At 39.2% G+C, this 25,536-nt stretch overlaps 1 protein-coding gene across 2 annotated transcripts in view; it reads left to right on the plus strand.

The window, feature by feature from the left end:
- Window positions 1-25,536, plus strand: part of LOC149173919 (protein NO VEIN-like) — a 601,966-nt gene that overhangs the window by 282,158 nt on the left and 294,272 nt on the right. For both annotated transcript variants that reach the window (XM_089424783.1, XM_089424784.1), the window contains one exon: window positions 9,908-10,091. In XM_089424783.1, coding sequence (XP_089280909.1) covers window positions 9,908-10,091 — 184 coding nt within the window. The remainder of the gene's footprint in view (window positions 1-9,907; window positions 10,092-25,536) is intronic.

The following is a 25,536-nucleotide window of genomic DNA, read 5'->3' on the forward strand; positions in this document are numbered from 1 at the left end:
TGGGGCTTGTAAAATACATTCACTACTTAGATTCTGATGAATGTCAAGCTGAATGCTTCATATTTGGGTTATCCTCTCATTAGAGCGGTAAGCATGTGGAAACGATCATCAGTGGCTGAGGCGGTTGAATGTGGTCGTTATGCAGAAAAGCACCTTGGAATCAAAAAAGATATAGGGCCAGCACAACCTTTACAATCAGGATTTCCAATAAAGACTGCCCGAAACTTCTTCAGAGGAGGTAGCTCGAGGCCACCTTATGGTAACAGGTTTACTCGAAGAAATATAGGAACAAGAGCTCCCATGGTAGTAAACACTATAGCCGCGGAATCATCAAACACCAGTCCATGGACATCTCGAGGGATTGCCAGTAGAGGAAGAAATTCGAGAGGAATCAACATGAGAGGACGAAGCTCGTTCTCTAGAAATTCATGTCCTAATTCAAGAGGATCAATGCAGCTTAATTGTTGGGGATGTGGGGGCTCGCATTTTCAACGTGATTGTTCAGAAGCTTTGTCGAATATATTGCATAGGACTAGAAAGGAACCAATATCAAACAATCGAGGTAGTCATAGAATTCATGCAGTAGTCAGCAACGACCAAGCAGCGCATCAATCCACTGTAGTGGAATCTTCAGGTATTATCAATGGTATAAAACTCAAAATCTTATTTGATACTGGTGCCACAGATAGTTTCATTTCGTTGTATGCATCAAACAAATGTGGGTTGGCAGCTCGCAGACAAAATGATTTCAATCAGGTGGAAATGGCCTCAGGAGAACTCCAATCCGTGGGCTTAAGTGTGGATCAATGCAAAATTGACCTAGGGGTCTGTACGACTAAACTGCAAGTTTATGTCACAACCTTGGGAACTTATGATCTTATCATAGGTATGGATTGCTCATCAAGCTTGGGTAGACTGTTATGGGAAAAGAATTATAGGTATAAATGATGAAGGAGAAGTAATCCAAATTCAAGGAATCAAGAGAAAGGTATCTTTACACTACATATCAGCAATGAAAATGAAGCGTTGTTTAAGGAAAGGTTGTCAGGCTTATGTAACTCAAGAAGTAAGCGAAGAAAAAGGACCATCCTTAGGACAATATCCGGTGTTAGCCGAATTCCCGGATGTATTTCCAAAAGAACTACCAGGATTACCCCCGGTAAGAGAGCTGGATCTCACTATTGAATTAAAACTAGGTACCCAACCGATCTCTAAAACGCCTTATAGAATGACAGTTCCAGAACTTCAAGAATTGCAAATTCAATTGAAGGAACTACTGGATATAGGACATATTTGACCCAGTATATCACTTTGGGGCGCTCTTGTAATTTTTGTGAAGAAGAAAGATGGATCTTTAAGATTATGCATAGATTATTGAGACTTGAATCGAGCTACAGTAAAGAATCAATACCCTATGCCTCGAATCGATGATCTTTTCGATCAAATGAAAGGAGCTACTGTCTTTTCAAAAATTGATCTTCGATCAGGCTATCATCAGCTAAGGATTTCTGAAAACGATATTTCTAAGACTGCATTCCGGACACGTTTTGGACATTATGAATTTACTGTGGTACCATTTGGATTAACAAATGCACCAGTAGTGTTCATGAATCTTATGAACAGTGTTTTCCGCGAATATCTTGATCAATTTGTACAAGTCTTTTTAGATGATATTCTCATCTATTCCAAGAATAAGAAAGAGCATGAAGATCATTTACCGATAGTATTGTCCTGCCTTAGAGAACGTCAGTTGTATGGAAAACTATCCAAGTGTTCATTCTTTCACGAAAGGATTCATTATTTAGGTCATATCATATCAGGTGAAGGGATTTTAGTAGATCCTGAGAAGGTAAAAGCGATCATGGAATGGCCAATACTAAAAAATGCACATGAGATACAGAGCTTTATGGGTTTAGCCGGTTATTACCGAAGATTTGTGGAGGGATTCTCCAAAATCACAAAGCTGATTACAACCCTTCTGCGTAAAGGTGTTAAGTATGAATGGACCGAGGAATGTAATAAAGCATTTTCTGAACTCAAAAGACTACTCACCAGTGCACCAATCCTAAGAGTCTCAGATATGGACAAAGCTTTTACGGTATGTACTGATGCATCCAAACAAGGGCTGGGTGCAGTGTTGATGCAGGATAGATGAGTGATAGCATATGCTTCCAGAAAGTTAAGACCTCATGAAGAACTCTATGTTACTCACGATTTAGAATTAGTCGTTGTAGTGCTAGCTTTAAAGATTTGGAGACACTATCTAGTGGGACGAAGTTTTACACTTAAAAGCAACCATCAAAGTCTACAATATTTGTTCACCCAAAGAGTCTTAAATGCCAGACAAAGGCGATGGAGTGAATTCCTAAGTGAATATGACTTCGAAATATTATACATTAAGGGAAAATAAAATGTAGTAGCAGATGCTTTAAGCAGAAGACCTCGGATATTTTCTCTCATACCCATTAAAGTAGAATTAAGACAACGAGTACTGGAACATCTTATAAAAGATAGTTGGTATTTAAAAGTGAGATCGAGTCTTGAGGGTAAAAAGGCAAAAGAATCTAAATTTGAGGGATATGAATTAGAAAACGATGGAATCTTATGATTCCATGGAAGGATGTATATTCCTGATAATAAGGATCTTTGAGACACTATCCTTAGGGAAGCCCACAGAGCAGTATATTGTGCACATCCTGGAGTAGGGAAATGTATGCGGATACCAAAAACTTTTCTTCTGGTCAGGCATGAAACGTGATATCGCTCAATTTGTTGCAAAATGTTTGGAATGTCAGCAAGTAAAAGCAGATTATTGTCACCCAGCGGGTCTCTTACAACCTCAAGACATTCCTATGTCTAAATGGGAGATCATTTCTATGGATTTTATCACTAGGCTACCTCTTACTTCTCAAAGACACAATGCCATTTTGGTAGTAGTGGATAAATTAACAAAAAGCGCCCATTTCATTCCTGTAAGAGATACTTACGATGTTGCTGACGTAGCTCGAGTATTCATAAATGAAGTTATCAGCTTTCATGGAGTACCTAAGAAGATTATATCTGATAGAGATTCGTGATTCACTTCTAGATTCTGGACTTGCATGCAGACAACCTTAGGAACTCAACTAAATTTAAGCATTGCTTACCATCCTGAGACTGATGGGCAAACATAAAGAGTAAATCAAGTACCTGAAGACATGTTGCGAATGTATGTTATGGATCAGCAATCACACTGGGAAAAGTATTTACCCTTAGTCGAATTCGCATACAATAACAGTTACCACAGTTCGATTGGAATGCCTCCATTTGAAGCATTATACGGCAGACCTTGCAGAACACCGTTAAGTTGGGATAGGTTAGAAGATCGAGTGATAATAGGACCAGAATTAATCCATGAAATGGAGGAACAGGTAAGACAAATTAGACAACGATTAAAGGAAGCAAAGGATAGACAAAAGAGTTATGTTGATGCTCACAGAACTGATAGGAAGTATGAAGTAGGGGATCAGGTTTTCATCCGCATCAAACCGAATAAAAGTACTATTCGATTCGGAAAATGGACAAAGTTGTCACCCCGATTTATTGGACCATTTAAAGTTGTGGAAAGAGTTGGACCTGTTGCCTATCGTTTTGCCCTGCCACCTCACCTGCATAGAATTCATAATGTATTTCATGTTTTTGTATTAAGACATTATATAGCTGATCAATCTCATAACCTTCAATTGAAGGAATTGCAGGTAATCGGACAAAGGAGTCGTATCGGTCGAACCATTACGTATACTGGAACGTAGGGTTCGACAGCTCAGGAATCGCCTGGTGGACCAAGTTAAGGTCCAATGGGACAAATATAGTCCTGGATCGGCTACTTGGGAAAATATAGAGGACATATGTCAAAGATACCCTAATCTATGTCAATTTTGAAGAACTTTAAACTATGTTTAGTATATATTTACTTCACTGCAATCAGAGACTCAGAACTATTTTGAATGATTATATATAAACGTGAAATTTTGTGACATAATATATGTTTAAGTTTTGCTGGTACATAGATACCAAAACGATATATGTTGTTGATCTTACTAAATTATAGTTGTCAAAGTAAAATTTAAGACAGTTAAATGATTTTACTTCTGATAGGAATTAAGATATTATAAATCTGTTTTATTTATACATGTCAATATGATCAATGGAATAGAAATCAGGGAATAAATTACATTTTAAATGAAAGTCAAACGACATGCATAGAATATGGCAAAATATGTTATACTGTAGTGACATATATGAATAATACATGAGTTATTTTGAATATGTTGATGCACATTTTACGAATTCATGGATAAGTGTATGATTGCAGATAATAAACAGTTACCGGGATGACCACATGATGACAGAACCTCAGAACAATTAAAGCTCAAAGTGATTCTATGATAGGGTATTAGCCCTAATTCTACTGGGAAGGGTGGAGGTGTTGCCCACCGTTTATCCTCCGAACCATGGAGTCATGGGAGGACTATGTGAATCACGCTCCCCTAGACGTGCAATGATGACTGTCGGATGCCCACTGGGAATCAGGTCGGTATAACCGATGCTGTTACCTTAGAGTTTATGAATGGTTAGGTCAGTAAAATTGACACCATGGCATACTCCAGTAGAGGACGAATAGGATGGGAGTGGAAGAGATTAGGAAGGATAGGATGATTTTAGAATAGCTTGGGAACTTGGATAGGGCAAGGCATGACCATTAAAATCATAAACCTAAAACATTAATTTTATAGTCTCTTTATGTTAAAATAAAATTTTTTAACCTCGGTTTACAAACCTAAGAAAGGTGTACTAATTACTATGATAAGTAATCAGATAAAATAAAAACTCTAGGACGAAGTTTTCTGAAGGAGGAGTGTATGTAACGACCCATCTATAAATACAAAGAACGCAAGCATAATAGCAGGTATACGTTACATGCATATGATAGCTACATATGCATGTGTTGCATACACCACACTAGTATTTTATACTAAATTGATTATACGTGCTAAATACCATGACACTTCTTGGAATAGAAGTTCTACTCATTCATCAATATTGCGTAATGTATGGTTAGTTCTTAAAAGAGGACTATATATATATTATATGCTCCAGATTATTGATAAACTTATATTAATAAAATAATAAAATAAATGTTAAATATTAATATAAGTAATTAATTAAAAAAGGGGATCCAAGTATAAAGTTTATAATGCTATATTTAAAACAAATATATATAAAACAATGTAATATAAATATATATATATATATATATATATATATATATATATACGTTATAATGTTTTAATGATACATGTATATACAAAGGTAATGGTCATATTAAAAGAATAATTAATAAATACCATATGGTTTAAAACATAAAGGGGTATTCATTCACGACTGGAAAGAAGACCAGGAAGGGATACGTAAGCACGGGCGTGTCCTCAGCAGGGTGAGCAGTGGCTGCAGATGGAAGGGCGGCCACCGCCAAGCCAGAGCATAAAAACCACGGGACATGGAATTCGGAGGGGCACACAAAAACCAGAGGGAAGAATTCGGAAGGAGAAGGGAATCAGCCATAGGAAGAGCTTGAGAGTTCTGAGGTTCTGGGCATGGGGGAACAGTCAGCTTCTATTAAGAAGCTTACTGGATTGAGCAGCCAGGCTCTGCTCAGTCTGGCTGGGAGGATTCGGTCTCTCGATAACTGTAGCAGCGTAGCTGGAGGCATCTTCAACTGCAGGAGTACAAGTAGGTACCTCAACAGTCCCGTTAATTGATTTTTTCAGGGTTTTGTTGAAAATGTTACAGGTTCATGCTTTAAATCCCTTAATGTTTTCTGTACATTTGTTCACGACTTTTACAGTACAGTGGTTACCTCTAGCTGAATGGTGGTATAATACTAACTATCATGCCGCCACCAAGATGACTCCATATGAAGCAGTTTATGGTCAACTCCCCCCTTCACCCACTTCTTATATCCCTGGATGCTCTAAGGTGCAAGTAGTGGATTAACTCCTATAGAACCGTGCAACCATGATAGCCCGTCTCAAAGATAATCTCCATCAAGCTCAGAATCGCATGAAGCAACAGGCAGAACAACATCGTTCAGAGCGCACATTTCAAGAAGGGGATCAGGTATTCTTTAGGCTGCAACCATACAAGCAAACATCACTCAAAGATAAGGGCTGTCAGAAATTATCTCCAAAATTCTACGGACCTTATCAAATACTTCAGCACATTGGAGAAGTAGCCTACAAGCTAGCCTTGCCACCCACTACAAAAATCCATCCCGTCTTCCATGTATCATGCCTCAAGAAAGTGGTGGGGAACAATTGCAGAATTCAAACTAGTCTACCTGAATTGGATGAAGAAGGTTCAATTTGGCTCCAACCTGAACAGGTCCTTGACAAGCGAGAACGACATCTGCGCGGCCGCACGATCAAGGAAGTCCTCGTCAAGTGGAAAGACACCTCTCCAGAAGATGCGACCTGGGAACCAACCACTATTCTTTAGCAATTTCCACAGCTTCAGCCTTGACGACAAGGCTGTTTTTATAGGGGAGGGCATGTTAGGGTCCAACCCTAACTCCCTTATTTATGTAATAGGGTCAAGTCATAGTTATAGTTAGTTAAAGAGTCAATAAAGCCCGTATTAATAATTGTAAGTGGCTGACTCGCATTTAAAGAAAGGGACCACAGTTAGTTGGAAACGGGCCATGGTATTAGATAGATGGTATTAAGAGAACCATGGTAATGACCAATGCTATTTTATGTATGAATCCTATATAAAGGATAGAGACTCCCCATTGAGGAGCGTCGTGTCTTATTTTATAATCGAGCCTTGCTCTAATGGAGGTTGCCCCCTCGAAGAGGCAAGTGAACATTGCTTTCATCTCTGAATAATAAAACACATGCTGTTATTTCTCATTTTGTTCTATGTTATGGGTTGTGTTTCTTCGTATATTTGGTATTCTGGCATCTTCTCACAGGTCAAGAACATAACAGAGGGGCAGTGAATATAGAAGCAGAGAGGCAGAGATAGTACCAGGAGGATCAACGCAGAAACTGGGAGAGAGGGACGTAGAGCCAACCATAGGTTCACGTAGAGCCAGCCAGGGCTCACGTAGAGGTAGCCAGAGATGCGCAGTGCCTCAAATAACCAGTGTGGGTGACACAGAGGCTCTAAGGGCTGACGCAGTGCCTCCAGAGGCTGACATAGAGCGAGCTAGGGTGACGCTAGGAAGACGCTGGGCTAGAATGGGTTGACGCAGTCCCTAGAGGCTGACGCTAGGGTTTTCGTGGGGCAGATTGGAGCTGGGATCTGTGGGAGTGTTTATCCAGGGTTTCAGCCGGAATATCTGCTTTCGAGTAGAGAGGTACTACTGTCGAGATTATTCTTTGTTGAGTGAGCCGGTTTTGACACCTAGATTGTATTCAGAAAACTACATAATAATAAAACCCTCAGATAGCTGCACCGGTTTTCCCGCATTGGGTTTTTCCAGGGACATTGGTCCAAAAACAATGGTGTCACTTGCGTGCTTGTTTTGTTTCCTTCAATTGATGATATTTAATGTGTTGAGCATGTACTTGTATTTATTTTTAGTATTTACATGGTAAATAACTTGTTAATTAATCAGAACAGGTAGGCATAAATAAATTAGAAAAGTACATGAAGGTTTCTAACAGATAGACTTAGAAATTCCAATAGGCCCTTCTGGTCCTGGGTCAACCTCTGCGTCAAGGCTACTGGATCACTCTCTGCCTCTATCTGTTGATGATTCCCCGTTTGAGAATCTCTCTCTTTGGAAGCTACTATCCCTGCCCCTCAATTGCAAGAAATTTCCTCAATCGAATTTTCCTCCAAAGAACTTCTCACTTCAGAAAATCGATTTTTTGATCTCTCTTGGTGTATTTTCTAAATGACCCTCAAGCCCCTTCTTATATCGTTCTGTTGAACAACCAATGAACTAGATTAACTCCTAATCAAAGGCTCAGATCGTTTTGGCTTGATCTCCGTCTTCTTCTAGAAGTTACACTCACAATTAGATTAATACCCATTAATATTTTAATTTTCTTAAGTTTAGACTTAGAAACTCCTTTAAAAATATTAATTATTTTAATATAATCGTCTCTGTGTGGAATTTCCCAAAATGGTTTCTGGGTTCTTTGGAATGCATGTGCCCAAGGCTCCTTGCAAACTTTGAGGCTTAGAGCACATCCGATGCTACTCAAGGTCAACAAAGGACTGAGAGAGAAGAGAGAAGATAGAAAGGGGCTAGAAGGCCCTTCTGACTTCTGAACTCTGAAAAAAATTTGAAGTACACTTTGTGTCATGGATTATGGAGTCTTCACAATATCTGCTAAGTACAACTCAGCAGTCAACAGGTTCTAACAAGTTACTATGTGCAAAGGCATTTGAATGTGTGAGAGATAGTTCTTGGAAGGATCTTAGAGGGAGGTCATTGTATTGACTTCAAATGTATGCTAAGTACAACTCAGCAGTCAACAGGTTCTAACAAGTTACTATGTGCAAAGGCATTTGAATGTGTGAGAGATTGTTCTTGGAAGGATCTTAGAGGGAGGTCATTGTATTGACTTCTTCCCTGCCGCAGATGATGATACTGCCATGCATATCATCTGCTTGAACTTGGGTGAATCAAAAGTTGTATATTATGGACATGATAAACATTGTACATCAAATTTAGTGTCCATAGTTTGTGCTTTTGAAACTATACATTCATACTGTGCATCTTGCTTTTTTTAGGAGCTGTTTTCTGCACTCCTACTGTGTATTGGCACTATTGTAATCAGCAGTCTCATTGACCTACTTTTCTGGTCTTTGTTAGACATTAGAGAAATTATCTTATCTAGTCAGACATCATGGACGTTGTGGACTAAACCACATGAATATGCAAACAGTTTGTTAAATGATTATACTTTAGCTTGTTTTTATCTTTCCTTACCTTGTTTTTGGTATATTTAGCTCAGATAAACCTTGGAGGCACTTCCTGACTGATTCTGTTCGAGAAGTTGTTGTGTCACAGTCCAATTGATAACTTCTGATTTCACAAGGGAATCAATGAAATTCTGTTCCAATTCCAATTTCTCAACAAGATTACTATATAAAATAAATATCCCGTTCCGGAATTTAACAATGTAATGGATGAACTATATTGTGCTAATTTTTGATCCAGACTATATTTAATTCAAACTCAAGGAGAGGAAACATCCGAATACATCTGATTTCGCTTCTGTGATACATTAGGGATATTAGGTGTTTCAAGTTATGCATTTGGAATCATCAAATTCCGGGTAACATTCCAGGCTACAGTTATCTTGTTCTTGTGAAATTCTGCATTATTTTAATTAACGATTACTTGGTACTTAGGAAAGGAAATAATATGTGCAACATGCTGATGTTTTTCAGATGCTTTATTTTAGTATTTTTCTGATCATGGCGCAAAATGATGTGATTATATTTTGTCAATAAGTGGTCAAGGATATACATGATCTATTATAGAGGGAGGTTTCAGTGACCTTACAACGTGAGTTCTAGGTTACTTGAACAATCACACTCAATCTTGAGATAAGCAACCTTTGTCCACCTTAAGAATGCTGACCTGCATTAGCGTGTACTTGTAACTGATAAACAATTCATTGATACTGTTTCAACTTACTAAAATTTCGACCTTTAGCATTATTTGAATATTGATTAACCTGTCAGCATTGATCATCTATCAATTTGTGTACTTGTAATCTTCAGACATTTGTTTTATGGTTATTGTTTTATTTTAGCCAATATAAGATTCAGACTGGGAAAAACTGTAATTTCGTAGAAACATGCAAAACATCAAACATATATCTCATTCATATTAATATTTTAGGTGATGGCGATGAAAATGGGACTGTGGGATAGGCTCTATGGTACCTTGCAAGAGTTCAGCAAACAGGAAGAGAAAAAGACCGAAATCACTGATTTTTCAGGAGTGATGGATGTTGGACTTTCTAGAGCAGCAGCAGTAGTTACATCATTTAAGGAAGAAGGCATTGCTTCAGTCTCTGAAAATGGTAAGTTCTAGAAGTCACTGAGTGTTCCATTTTAATTTTGCAGATGCATTTTATGGTATTGAATATCTTAGTCTATGGAAATGATTATCACGCACGACAGTTTATATGGGTTTTGCTTAGATGTGCTTGATTTGACAATCAGATCAACCTTTGCTTTGCATTTTGAAGCGAACAAAGTTCCTTCTACAAATTAATTACTCCAAAAGACTTGGAATATCAAATTATCTGTTAAGGATATAAATATTATATTAAATAGAATGAATAAGAATGAATGATGATGAATTACAATGAGAACGAGAGGCTTGCTTATATACCAAGCAAGTGTCTCTTCATGAAGAGTCATGTCTTATTAGACATGCCTCTTCAACCTAATTACTACTTAACTAATAATTAATTATGATTATTATCATTTACATTATATTTATATTATTTATATATTTTATTCGTTACATTGCCTCCTTCCTCAAAGAGCTTTGTCCTCAAAGCTTGTCGATGAAAAAGGCTTGATTTCTTTTTCGGCTTTGAAAGTCTTTCTCTCTTGGAACAGTCATCTTTGTCGATACAAGCTGATATGATCTTCTTAGTGACAAACAGAATTGTTGCACTGAGAAGGGATCAGACCATCCCAAATTAATTTTATGTATAGTATTATGATCACTGGAATTTTGTAACGACTTGTCAGTGTAAGATTGGATGGATGTTACGTCATTATTCTCTGAAACATTAATTTGTTGTCTTTGGTTTGAATGGTCCTGATACGTAGCTTGGTTGATTTGTCTACTCTCGTGATTCGGATGTCGATATAAAGTTTTTAGATTTTATTTTGGTGAAGATGTTGTTGAATTGGTTATGGAACATTCACTTGGGATATCCATTGTCTGAACTGCAACATCTAAGCGTGTCGTTTCTTCAACTGATTTTTCTTCTTGAGTTGTCATATTCACTAGATCGGTATTCGTTCCCTTATTTTCAACTTGAATTGTTGTAACTGGAGATTTTGATACTTCTTCTTGAGTGACTTGTTCCAACTTATCTTTTAATGCTTTCTTATCCTCCTTAAGTTTCTTAGTTTGATTGAGCAGACTTTGATTATGGTTTCTCAGACGTAAAAGTTCTTTGGTTTTTGATTCATCAACCTTATTTTCAGTGTTTTTGAATTTTAAAACTTTCATCTTTTAGATCTCTGATTTGTTCTAATAAATTTTTATTGAGGTTCTTTAAACGAAAAGTTTCCTTTTCCTGTTCTGATAAGTGCTCCTTGAGTTCCTTCTTTGATGCTTTAGCTTTCTTGACTTGTTCGAGTAGCTTTTCTTGTGATCTCTTAGGCGCGAAATTTCTTTGTCTCTACTGCAGATGACTTCTTCAAGCTCTTTTTGCTTCTTTGATATAGTTTTTTCGTTATCTTGAAACATCAAATCTGAGATATCCTTAAGGTCTTCTAATGAAGATTTTATTGATTTTGATTTACTTGTTATGTCTCGAAAGATGACCATCTTCCCTTTATAAGGAAACGTCAAAACTTGTTTCTTTATGTTTAACATGAATGTACCCAAATCCTTAAACCAGGGTTGACTGAGTATGATGTCAGTATTTCTATCCATCCTTACAACATGAAATTGAGATATGTAGTCATAATGACCTATTGTCACTTGTAGATCACTAATTTTATACTTGTTTTGGTCAAAAATATTTTTCTTTACACTAATGCTTAGCTCTGGAATTAATAGTTGATTTGCCAAGTTGATGTTGATATAATTTTTATCATTGCTTGGTTGATGGCGAAATTAACTTCTCTTCCTTGGATATTTCCTTTTAATGTAGTTACTCTATGATCTGTAACTGAAAGACCATTATAGGAAAACCTTTCTTCCTTCATCATTTTAACTTTGTATGAATTTTTTTTTTTTTTAATAACTTATTTAATCTCCCTTTATATATGTATATATATTTCCAATATTCTCCCTTAACGTGGATTGTTAAAAACTTGAATACCCTTTTATTAAAAAAAATACTCCTTTATATTGTTGCCCTCTATATATGTATGTATTTCTTTATATTAAGACCCCTTTTCAAAATAACTTTATTATCTTAAAATAATAATAGTTTCACTTTTTTTTTAATAATAAATTGGTCCCTTTTTTATATACTTAATTACTCCCTTGATAACTTTTTAATGTCACCCCACTTAATATAAAGGTCACGTCTTTTCATATGACACGGTCACGATGTTCACAATACTTTTTAAGTAAAAAGTAATATTTACCTTTCACGTAAGAGCTTTTGGATCCCTGTTTTCTCTTTAACTTTTAAAATACCATGGGCTATTACCATGGGTTGTTTCTAAAACCTCGGTTAATGTTAAATGTAAAACTTACTACTGGTTTCTAAAACCATGGGCAGTTACCATTGGTTTCTAAAATACCATGGGCAATTGTTTCTAAAACCTCGGTTAATGTTCTCCACGTAAAATGTAAACTTACCACTGGTTTCTAAAACCACAGGCAATTACCATTGGTTTCTAAAACCACAGGCTTCTCCACGTAAATTTTTTTAAATATACTTGAAAAGATTCCCGCTTATCTTTATTATGCACTTTTATCAATAATGTAAAACCCTTCATATATATATATATTTTACTTTCCTCTATTTTTTTATATACCCTTCTTCTTTATTCTTTATTATTATTATTATTATTTTTGACAGTAGCAAATGGCTAAAGACCTAAAAAATGGAGAATCTCCCAATGTACGGCGAAACGCTTCAATTATGACAACAACAAGGTTGATGATAGGTTGATAGCCAAAGGCCTGGTGATCAGCCAAACGTGGCTCTGATACCAAATGAAACGAACAAAGTTCCTTCTACAAATTAATTACTCCAAAAGACTTGGAATATCAAATTATCCATTAAGGATATAAATATTATATTAAATAAAATGAATAAGAATGAATGATGATGAATTACAATGAGAACAAGAGACTTGCTTATATACCAAGCAAGTGTCTCTTCATGAAGAGTCATGTCTTATTAGACATGCCTCTTCAACCTAATTACTACTTAACTAATAATTAATTATGATTATTATCATTTACATTATATGTATATTATTTATATATTTTATTCGTTACACATTTGCGGCATAAAGATTCCTAAAGGATCATGGCACGTCTATTCTGTAATTAATGTTGTTTTTCAGAATTCTCATTTGACGTGCAATATTTCTATTTTTTTAATTATTGTAGTATGAGCTTGCAACTACTTTACAAGAAAAAGTACAGAGAGAGCTCTTGTTTTCTCACATAATTGGACGGTCTGCATTAATTGTTATCTAGTGAAGAAGTAATATTTTAATATCAATAGTTCAGACCATAGGGTTTCTTGTTTGGTTTTGGGCCTCAAAGGTCTTATCGTGTCTTGACTGGGTCTTAAATGAGCTTGAAGAGTTGGTCCTGGTCAAGCTCTTCTGTGTAAGGTAATACCCATTGCCCTATTTGTCTTGTGTCAACTACCTGTATTGTTTGGTTGGTCTTGTTACCCACCAAAATGGATTGCCCACAGGAGAAAGCTTTTCTCCTACATTTGACAGCCAGCCAGCCAACATGACAACAAGCAACCTCTGCAAACCACCATTAGCTGATGATATGTGATGCAAGAGCATCCAACACCCTTAGTCAAAGGGAGGAATCCAAAGCGAAAAAGGAGGAAGATGTGGACCAGGGGAGCAAAACAGGGAAAAATCTGTTTTAAAACAGATTTAAAGATGGAATGAATAAGTCTCGAAGACTTTATAAAATGTAATTTGCCATGTGTATGCATGCTTTAAGGGCTTTTCGTTAGAGGATATGATCAGATCCTTTCATTGATCCAATCCAATAAGCCAATATTTTTTATATATATGTGATTGAACCTGCATGTGCAAAGTAGTAGAGAGAGGAGAGAACAACAGATAGACAAGATGTAGTCGAGAGGGGAACTGCTGCTAAGGCTGAAATGCCTTAAATTTGTAGCTATGCTGTGTTATTTATAATAAATATGTGTTTTGTGATTTCCGCATGTCTGTGTATTTACCATTGTTTGTGTTATGGTGTGTGTTATGTGTCGAATGACTTAAAGCTGTTTGTATGCATGTTGATCGACCATCAAGCGTGATGGCTATCCATTGATAAATGATTTAACTGTGTATGGAGTGGTATGGCAGAGATCAGTGTTAAGTGAAGAATCCATTGACGGTGAACAAGATTAAGTAAAGAAAGGAAACAATTGCGAGAAGACTCAGCAACCGTTAGATCTAAAAGATCAACGGTCGAGATTGATCACATTGGCAGAAGTCTTCGTGGATAGATCGGGTCTTAACCCTTTGCAAACGCCGATTGCGATAGGGCGATGCAATGTAGACTATTGGATCGGAGTTGATCGAACGACGGAGGATTCATCACATATCACGGGATAGGAGGGCCGATGGACAGTGTAGTCGGGATGCTGATATAGCAATTGTCGATAAATCGGAGATCGACGATCGGGCCAAGCGGAGTTCGGCATATCGGAGGAGTGGCAACTTAAGAGTCGACCTGCCGATATTTATAGAGGCGGGTCTATATTGTTTTGAAGTCCGATGCATGTGTCCAGAGCGGGGTTTTCTTTGTTATCCCATATAGTTCCGATATATGTGCTGGCCGGGGTTTAAGGCTTAAAAGCATTAATGTAAGCTTTCGATAATGTGGAAAGGCGATAGTGCGAAAAGCCCGATAAAGTTATATGGTTCAGCATTAATGTAAGTCCACGGGTTAAAGGCTTAAAGCCTCAAGTATGCTTTCGATAGGCTTAGTGGGCCATAACCCACAGGTCTCAGGATCATTTTTTTTAGGGAAAGGGAATTTGGTTGAACCCCAATATCTCATTTCCATCAAGTGGTAAAAGAGAAAGCAAGATTGCTTAATACAAGTTCTGAAGGAAAGGGGACTTGGAAACCAACTAGAGGACAAGCCATTCAAAGTGCAGAAGAATGGGAGAGCAAGATCATGCATAGATCTTGGAGGTAAGATTGCAGAGGAGCTCATGAAGAAAGAAGATGACTACTGATAGTCATAGCAGAGGTTCATAGAGAAGCCACAATAGAGGATATAAGAAAGAGGATGCCAAAGCAAATGGCAAGAGGATGAGACAAGAAGAAATTGAGAAAGAGGTTGCTGAATTAAAAGAACAACTCAATGCATTAAGGAGAATGCTTGAGGAAAGCCAGAGACTAGGTTGGGTCTTGAGGAAGAAGCTAATGGAATGGCATGAGATGCAGAGAAGGCTACAACAAAAGCAAGTGAAGTGTCTGATGGGAAAACTCAAGGAAGTTGAGTTGGAAATGGAAATGGAAGAGTCCATTTGTGAACTAGAACAAGGGGAAATTCTGGGAGAGACGAAAGATGAAAACTTGAAGACTGAAACTTCAAGTGAGGCCAAGGGGTCTAATGATTTTAAAATTGACAATTTGTGTATGTATGCAGGTGAAGGACAATTGGCTAATATTGTCATGAAGAAGGAAGAAGACCAAAGGAATCAAAATTCTGTTATGGACAAAGATGAGATAGATAGATCTCATATGTAGTTGGAGGAAGATGTCAAGCAACCAAGTGAAGGGCTTGAGGAGATTGAAGAAGAGACTATCAAAGAATTTTTGAATCATATGAATGATTTAGAACAACAAGAAGATATGATGGTTGAACCATCAAGTGAGACCATAGGGTCTTATATTTTTAAAACTGATAGTATGTGTATGATGGCAGATATTGCAGGGGAAAAGCAGCCATTTGAAGATATCTTCAAAGAAGGTAAACAACAAGAGACTGAAGGCAAACTTGAGGAGGAGACTATGTTAGCTAAAAACATAGTAAAGGATCATCAATTCACTATGATGATAGGCATAGTGGAAATAGCCATGGAAACTGTTGAGACAAACAATAGGGAAGAAGGACATCTACTGAAAGATGTTAAGAAGGAGGAACCCTATGTAAAGGATTTAACCTTGGGAAAAGGAACACTAACAAAGGAGTGTTTTGAAGAGGATGGACAGTCTTTTGAAGATGTCGAAAGTCTGGAGGAGTACTCTAGGAGAACAGAGTATGATGAAGAAGACCTCTTGAATGAGGGAAGTAGTGATTTGCTACTGCAGAAAGACCTTGAGAGTACAAGGGTCAAAGGAAGACAATATTTTAATACTGTAACACAACATGTGAAGGATGAAGCTGGAAGAAGAGAGCATTGCAATGAAGTGCTTGCTAAGTGTGAAGAGGAAATTAAACTGTTGGAGAAACTGATGAGAGAACCTGACGGTAGAACAAAAGCTGCAGTTATAGTTTTTGAAGAAGAAGATGTGTCTCAAGTAGCCATGGAGACAAGAAGATGCAATAATTTGTTTGCAGGTTCATTAAAAAGCATGAATGAGTATGAGTATGTGATCAGAGAGATTGAGTAGAGATTGTTTGAAGATGGTAAAGAGGCCACAAATAGTAGAATCAGGCCTATGTGTGTGTGAGAGACCAGGAGTCTCGATTGTAATCAATTGTTCATGTTAATATACAGAGGTTCATTTGGAACTGAATAGATGTGTGAATGGATAATGAATGATTGGATTACATGTAAATTATGAACTCGTAGGTTCTGTAATGAATTGCAGGCAGAGTTTTGAAGTACGCAGAGGCGTAATATGGTCTAGAGGAATCACGAGGAATCATTGAATCCAAGTGAAAACCAGAATTAGCTTTGGAGAGGAGTTGCGAAGCAAGAATCCGCTAAGGAGTCCAGTTCAGAGGAAGCTGAACAGTGGAAGCGAAAGAACAGAAGACCAAAACCCTTTGAAGAAACTATGCCACAGAGGAAATACTGCAGACTTAGCGTAATTTCTTTATAAAAGGAAGAACAGAGGAACGAGGAGTGAGACATAGGTATCATTAGATCTCTTAAGATCAACGATCCAGATCGTATCGTATCGGCAAAGACCCTTTTAAAGTAATCAGAACGAGCCTTGGAGATTTGCGAAAAGTGAGTAGCGATTAATCGTGGACCGTTGGATCGTGGTCAGATCAATGATCACGATTTAATCACATATCGGCGATCGGAGGTGCCCAGGGTCAGTGGTTTATGAATGTTGCGAAATCATCGATAGCGATATATCGGTGATCAGCATCGGGCTTATCGGCGATCGGGCATCGAGGCTTTGGAGAACGGAAGTGGATGGTAAGGGCGAACCCGATATTATTATGGATTAAATTGTATATGGCTTGAAATCCGGTATTGTGCTAATCGCATATCAGAGTAGAGGAGGCCTGTGTTAACAATACCTACGACAGAGTGAGGAGCGAATGCCGATAGCGATCAAGGTAGCCTCAAAAGATGTGCAAAGGCCGTATTAAGGCAAAAGGGGTTGTTTGCGGAGTTTCCTTTGTAAATGAGTTAAGAAGGGAAAAAGTGTCGATATTGCAATTTGTGTGATATAGCATATATTAACCAAGATTTAGAAGGGAAGGTTATATATGCATGAATTAAAGGATTTAAAAGGCTCTGAAGGGTATAACAGTTCTGGTGGGAGTTTCAGGCGGGTGATTGAGGTTCCGTTACAATGGAACTGTATAAGAGGGTCACTTGACCATTTATGGTGTGTAGATTTAACTCCATTGCAGATTTAAATATCCTGGGACAGTTGTGGATGCATTATTGACAAAATGCATACTGTGGGTAGTGCGGGTGTAAGCCCTGCATCACAAGCGGTATCAGAGCAGGGAAAGTTTTCCTACTTGCAAAGGAAGAAGATTCTGCGTGCAAGAGAAAGGAAAGGATTCCAGAAAGAAAGAAGAAGGAGCAAGAGGTACAGTTGTTTAGAGCTGGAGAGTTATGGTCTTACTGTCACACAGAGAACGACAACGGAAGGTGAGAAGATTTGTAATAACTTAAGAGCAAGGAGTGCTCAAGAGAAGCTGAGAAAAACTTCCAACTGCGGTTGGGTTGAAGTTGTTGAGGCAGCTCCATAGTTGCGATTGTGGGTAGAGTTGTCTTAGAGATAAAATTCCAGCAAAAGAAGTGTTGGGTAGAATTGTTAGTCAGCAAGAGGTTCGAAGAGAGAACCATAGAGCTTGCCAAAAGACCAAGTCCAGAGGAGAGCTTGGAGAGGTAAGTGGTAGCAGGGAGGACTTGCTGTTGTAGACGCTGGGTTGCAGCGCACAGAAGACCATGAAGGCAGTTCCACTGAAGAAGTGAAGTATCAGGGGGTAGAATTGCTAAGGACAAGGAGAAGCATATGTTAAAATTGGCAACTAGGGCCAAACTCCATGTGGGTCATATTATTTATGGCAACTGATATTTTTATTGGATCCCTCTCATTGGGAGGTGTAGGATTGATCTAAATATTATCCGATTCCGATAAGTATTTATGAAGTTATGAATTTATTTATGTTATGGACAAATTATTAAGTCGGCCAACATCTTATGTAGGCTTAGAAGCCCAACAGTCATGTCTATTGAACCTCTACGTTTTAGTATAAATAGAAGATGACTTCAAGTCATTTCTACACACACTTGGATCTCTTCCTCTCTCTACTTGTCTTTGGGTTTTAGTAGGAGGAGAGATCCTCAGGAAAAGCCGGAAAAGCCGGAAAAGCCGGAACTGTCGGAAAAGCTGGAACTGTCGGAAAAGCCAGAAAAGTCGGAACTATCGGAAAAGCCGGAACTGCCGGAAAAGCCAGAAACATCGGAAAAGCCGGAAACGCCGGAAAATTCGGAAAAGCTGGAAATACCGGAACTGTCAGAACTACCGGAAAATCTGAAACTATCGGAAAAGCTGGAACTACCGGGAACTGCCGAAACAGCCGGAGCATCTGTCTCCAAAGGAAGGCAGCATGATGTATGAGCTCATGGGCAGCATAATAAGTAGCATGATGATATGAGCATGGGCAGCATAATGATGCATGATGATATGAGTATGGGCAGCATGATGTATGAGATCACGGGAAGCATAATAAGTAGCATGATGATATGAGCATGGGCAACATAATGATGCATGATGATATGAGCATGGGCAGCATAATAAGTAGCATGATGATATGAGCATGGGCAACATAATGATGCATGATGATATGAGCATGGGCTGCATAATAAGTAGCATGATGATATGAGCATGGGCAGCATAATGATGAATGAGATCATGAGCATGGGCAGCTTGATGATGAATAAGACCATGGAAGAGCAGCATGATGAGTAGCATGAAGATGAGAGCAACTTAGTCATCAAGGTTCAACACATGTGACAGTACAGCAAGGTGTCAATGTGCAGCAAATAGACGAGATGCAACACTATGATAGGTGAACGAGTCACCTTAGAGAATCAGTTGAAGCAATATGTCTTCAACTGATCTCATGTCGATATCAAAAGTAAAAGTGATTGACTTCTATTGTAAATGTACTATCTCTCTCACTTTCTCTGTTGAACTTTGAAGAACATAAAAGAATAATTGATCAAGGGTTTCCCCACATTGTGGGGTTTGTCCTTGGCTAGTGCCACATCTTGTGTCCTCTTGTCTTGGCTTGTCTTCTGCGATTTATATTTATGTTCTATATGCAGTTCACTTTATGTTGATGTGATTACTAATGTGGAAAAGAAATTGAAATAAATTGCTCTAGCATAGAACATACCTAAAATTAACATGGTATCAGAGTTGAGGTGAAGATAATGCCCAAGCAAGAGTGAAAGAGCAATCACCAAAGACAATAGGGACAAGACAAAAGGATCAATGAGTTCCACATCTCTCTTCTAAGTTTGCTAAGGGTGAAGTGGAAGCGGAGAATATTATCAAAATGGCACAACGGAAGATCACTTCATTGGGAAGTTCAGATCTAAGGGTGGAAGGAAAGGCAGATGCCTTGGTTGCAATAAGTTCGGCCATCATGCAAAGGAGTGTCCTAATAGCAGAGACACATCTCTTGATGAAGATAACAATCATTCCAGGGACATCTTCATTGATCAGAGGAATGATAAGTAATGCAAGTCATCAAGGAAATGGTCGACTCTTCAAAGAAAGCAAGGAACCCTAGAATCTCTTTTATGTACCTGATCGTAAGAAGAACCTGGTGTACATATCGGAAATGGGAGTTTAAGTTTTCAAGGTGGCACTCATCGATGGAAAGGTACATGTTTGAAAATAGATTTTTTCAAAGATGTTTTAGAGTTTAGGGTTGTATCAAGTCCACTTGGGACCATGTCCATTGACTCAACACCGGAGGTCTGTGAGTCAGATGGTGACCGGGATGCCTGAATTCAAAAAGAGCATGAAGGTACATGTCTGAGATGTATCGAAGGAAAATATTACAAGGGGACCATTCCCCTCATGTAGCAGGTCCACATGTTTGGAACAACCCGTGGAGTTTGAGATTCATGAACGGGAATCTCATGTATACAGGTGGAAGAAAGCCCTCTATGGCTTGAAGCAAAACACCTCGGGCGTAGTATGAGAGGATTGATAGCTGTTTGATGAAGCTGAGATTCACTAGGAATGAAACTGATCCAAACCATTACCCGAAGGTTGTGGATGATAGACCTCTCATACTGGCACCTCATAAGGACGACTTATTTCTGATAGGTGCAGACCCTCTCATTTGCAGAAGTAAGAGGGAGTTGGATTCCGAATGTGGAATAATAAACTGCAAGCCTGTGACTACCTCGAGGATATTAACTTTCAGAATTTATATGGTAGTGATGTCGGACCAGATTTGGGAAATGCCTCTGAGTTTCATAAACTCAATCACATTGATGTTCTTGGTGAACTTCCATCCGGACATATGTTTTGCAATTAGCATGGTGAGCTCACATTTGATTGAGCCTCACTGGATTGGTGCCAAGAATCCTCTAAGATATCTTCGGGGCACAATCTCTCATGGATTGAGATACACTGTCGGAAATATGAAAAATGCATGATTATTCGAATGCTGACTGGGCAGGCAGTGTGGAGGATCACTAGAGCACTTCTTAGTGCTGGTTCTCTTTGGATTCTGCTTCGATATCATGGATGAGCAGGAAGTAGAAATCGGTTGTTATAAGTACCGCTGAGACCAGATACATAACTACGAGTATGACCTCGTATGAAGTTGCCTGGTTGTGGAAACTGTTCAGTGAGTACACATGATGAATACCACTATGATTCTCTGTGACAACCAGAGGTGGGATTCGATTATTGAGGAATCCCGTATTCAATGATTGCTCCAACAGATAGACATCAGATACTGCCTTATCTGGGATATGGTAAATCGATAAGCAAGGAGGCTCCATCGCACTGAGATGATGTACAGGTTGCTACACTTTGTCAGAGGCCCGAGGAAAGATCAAATTTGTGATTTTCCTGAACGACTTGGAGTCGTCGAGAGATCCTTGTAAAAGGGTCCTGCATGTTGCATACATTGAGCTCTGGGGGCTTGCGGTTCTTACTGGAGCAACATACGACCACAAGGTGACTCACCCTCCCCTAGTGGTGTGCACTGGGATAGGTTGATTTGCTCTCCTGTGGACAGGATGATTCGCTCTTCTGTGGACAGGATGATACTCTCTCTCGTGGGATAGGATGATTCGCTCTCCTGTGGATAGGATGATTCGCTCTCATGTGAACAAGATGATTCTCTCTCTTGTGGGACAAGATGATTCGCTCTCTTGTGGGACAAGATGATTCACTCTCCTGTGGACAAGATGATTCGCTCTCTTGTGAGACAAGATGATTCGCTCTCTTGTGGGACAGGATGATTCGCTCTCCTGTGGATAGGATGATTCGCTCTCCTGTGGATAGGATGAATCGCTCTCCTGTGAATAAGATGATTCGCTCTCTTGTGGGACAGGATGATTTGCTCTCTTGTGGGACAAGATAATTCACTCTCCTGTGTAGCAGGATGATTAATTCTCCTGTGAGGTCTGGATGATGTGTTCTCCATGACGATTGTGTAGCAGGATGATTAATTCTCCTGTGAGGTATGGATGATGTGTTCTCCATGACGATTGTGTAGCAGGATGATTAGTTCTCTTGTGAGGCCTGGATGATGTGTTCTCCATGGCGATTGTGTAGCAGGATGATTAGTTCTCTAGTGAGGACAGAATTGATTAAGTTCTATCGAGGCATCCTACCCATGCAGTCTGGGACTCATGGGAAGTACCTCTCATTTGATCAATGAGTAGGGAAATGAGGATAGGGACCATAGTAGTACCGATGGACGCATCGCTGTATCTACCATACTCCCTATGCTAGGATGACCTTCATTGATGAGGGATCAATGATACTGGTCTAGGACCAGTGGTAGGAGTTGTACCCACTATGACACTGACTTCAGGGCGGTTGAGGATTGGTCTGGGACCAGTGGTACATACTCTGAGATTGACTTCGAGTCAGTAGAGTACTGGTCTGGGACCAGTGGTAGGAGTTGTACCTACTACGACATTGACTTCGGGTCGGTTGAGGACTGGTCTGGGACCAGTGGTACACACTATGAGACTGACTTCGGGTCAGTGGAGAATGGTATGACACATTCTCGATCAATTCTTCTTCTTCATGGTTCAGCAGAGCTAAGTTGAGCAAAGCAGAGCCAACAGAGATGAGCAGAGCAGAGAAGAGCCAGCAGAGCTGAGCAGAGCCAGCAGAGCTGAGCGAAGTAGAGCAGAGCTAGCAGAGCAGAGCAGAGCTAGCAGAACTGAGCAGAGTTGAGCAGAGCTGAGCGGAGCCAACAGAGCTGAGCAGAGCTAGCAGAGCTGAGCAGAGTAGTGTAGGGCACTGATGGCAAAGATAGTACAGTTGGACATATGGATCAGCGGATGGATTTCCCCCTAGTTGAGAGGGAGTGTTAAAATTGGCAACTAGGGCCAAACTCCATGTGGGTCATATTATTTATGGCAGCTGATATTTTTATTGGATCCCTCTCATTGAGAGGTGTAGGATTGATCTAAAGATCATCTGATTCTAATAAGTACTTATGATGTTGTGAATTTATTTATGTTATGGACAAATTGTTAAGTCGGCCAGCGTCTTATGTAGGCTCAGAAGCCCAATAGTCATGTCTGTTGAACCTCTACGTTTTAGTATAAATAGAAGAGGACTTCAAGTCATTTCTACACACACTTGGATCTCTTCCCCTCTCTACTTGTCTTTGGGTTTTAGTAGGAGGAGAGATCCTAAAGAAAAGCTGAAAAAGCCGGAACTGCTGGAAAAGTCGGAACTGCTGGAAAAGTTGGAACTGTCGGAAAAGCCGGAACTCCAGTAAAGCCGAAACTGTCAGAAAAGCCGGAAAACCAGAAATGCCGAAACTGTCGGAATTGCCAGACAAGCCGGAACTGCCAGGAACTGCCGAAACAGCCGGAGCATTTGTCTCCGAAGGAAGGCAACATGATGTATGAGATCGTGGGCAGCGTAATAAGCAGCATGATGATACGAGCATGGGCAGCATAATGATGCATGATGATATGAGTATGGGCAACATGATGTATGAGATCATGGGCAGCATAATAAGTAGCATGATGATATGAGCATGGGCAGCATACTGATGAATGAGATCATGCGCATGGGCAGCTTGATGATGAATAAGACCATGGAAGATGCAGCATGATGAGCAACATGAAGATGAGAGCAGCTCAGTCATCAAGGTTCAACACATGTGACAGTACAACAAGGTGTCACACGGTAATGTGCAGCAAATAGATGAGATGCAACACTATGATCGGTGAATGAGTCACCTTAGAGAATCAATTGAAGCAATATGTCTTCAACTGATCTCATGCCAATATCAAAAGTCAAAGTGATTGACTTCTATTGTAAATGTACTATCTCTCTCACTTTCTCTGCTGAACTTTGAAGAACATAAAAGAAGAATTGATCAAGGGTTTCCCCACATTGTGGGGTTTGTCCCTGGCTAGCGCCACATCTTGTGTCCTGTTGTCTTGGCTTGTCTTCTGCGATTTATATTTATGTTCTATCTGCAGTTTACTTTATGCTGATGTGATTGCTAATGTGGAAAAGAAATTGAAATAAATTGCTCTAGCATAGAACACACCTAAAATTAACATCATATGACCAGGAGGTCATAAATTTTTGTGCCTTGGGAGTTGGAGCATCCAACACCCTTAGTCAAAGGGAGGAATCCAAAGCGAAAAATGAGGAAGACATGGACCAGGGGAGCAAAACAGGGAAAAATCTGTTTTAAAACATATTTAAAGATGGAATGGATAAGTCTCGAAGACTTTATAAAATGTAATCTGCCATGTGTATGCATGCTTTAAGGGCTTTTCGTTAGAGGATATGATCAGATCCGTTTAGTGATTCGATCCAATAAGCCAATGTTCCTTATATATATGTGATTGAACCTGCGTGTTCAAAGTAGTAGAGAGAGGAGAGAGCAGCAGATATACTAGATGTAGTCGAGAGGGGAACTGCTGCTAAGGATGAAATGCCTTAGATTTGTAGCTATGCTGTGTTATTTATAATAAATATGTGTTCTGTGATTTCCGCATGTCTGTGTATTTGCCTTTGTTCGTGTTATGGTGTGTGTTATGTGTTGAATGACTTAAAGCCGTTTGTATGCATGTTGATCGACCATTAGGCGTGATGGCTATCCATTGATAAATGATTTAACTGTGTATGGAGTTGTATGGCAGAGATCAGTGTTAAGTGAAGAATCCATTGACGGCGAGCAAGATTAAGTAAAGAAAGGAAACAATGGCGAGAAGACGCAACCGTTAGATCTAAAAGATCAACGGTTGAGATTGATCACATTGGCGGAAGTCTTCGTGGATAGATCGGGTCTTAACCCTTTGCAAACGCCGATTGCGATAGGGCGATGCAATGTAGACCGTTGGATCGGAGTTGATCGAACGACGGAGGATTCATCACATATCACGGGATAGGAGGGCCAATGGACAGTGTAGTCGGGATGTTGATATAGCAATTGTCGATAAATTAGAGATCGCCGATCGGGCCAAGCGGAGTTCGGCATATCGGAGGAGTGGCATTTTGAAGTCAGATGCATGTGTCCAGAGCGGGGTTTTCTTTGTTATCTAGTATAGTTCCGATATATGTGGTGGCTGAGGTTTAAGGCCTAAAAGCATTAATGTAAGCTTTCGATAATGTGGAAAGGATATAGTGGGAAAAACCTGATAAAGTTATATGGTTCAACATTAATGTAAGTCCATGGTTAAAGGCTTAAAGCCTCAAGTACACTTCCGATAGGCTTAGTGGGCCATAACCCACAGGCCTCAGGATCATTGTTTTTAGGGAAAGGGAATCTGGTTGAACCCTAATATCTCATTTCCATCAATATGCTATATATCTCCACCACTTGCGTTAGACATTTGCTTCTCGCCCGTCTGGCATGAGCACATGGACGAAGGTGGGCTTCCTCTCAGAAGGTGCTTTGGTCATTTTGCAATTAGGTGCTTATGCTTGTTT

The sequence above is a fragment of the Pinus tabuliformis genome, chromosome 4_2, assembly GCF_031772625.1.
Source record: "Pinus tabuliformis cultivar Carrire ecotype Pingquan chromosome 4_2, CPIR1, whole genome shotgun sequence".
NCBI lineage: Eukaryota > Viridiplantae > Streptophyta > Pinopsida > Pinales > Pinaceae > Pinus > Pinus tabuliformis.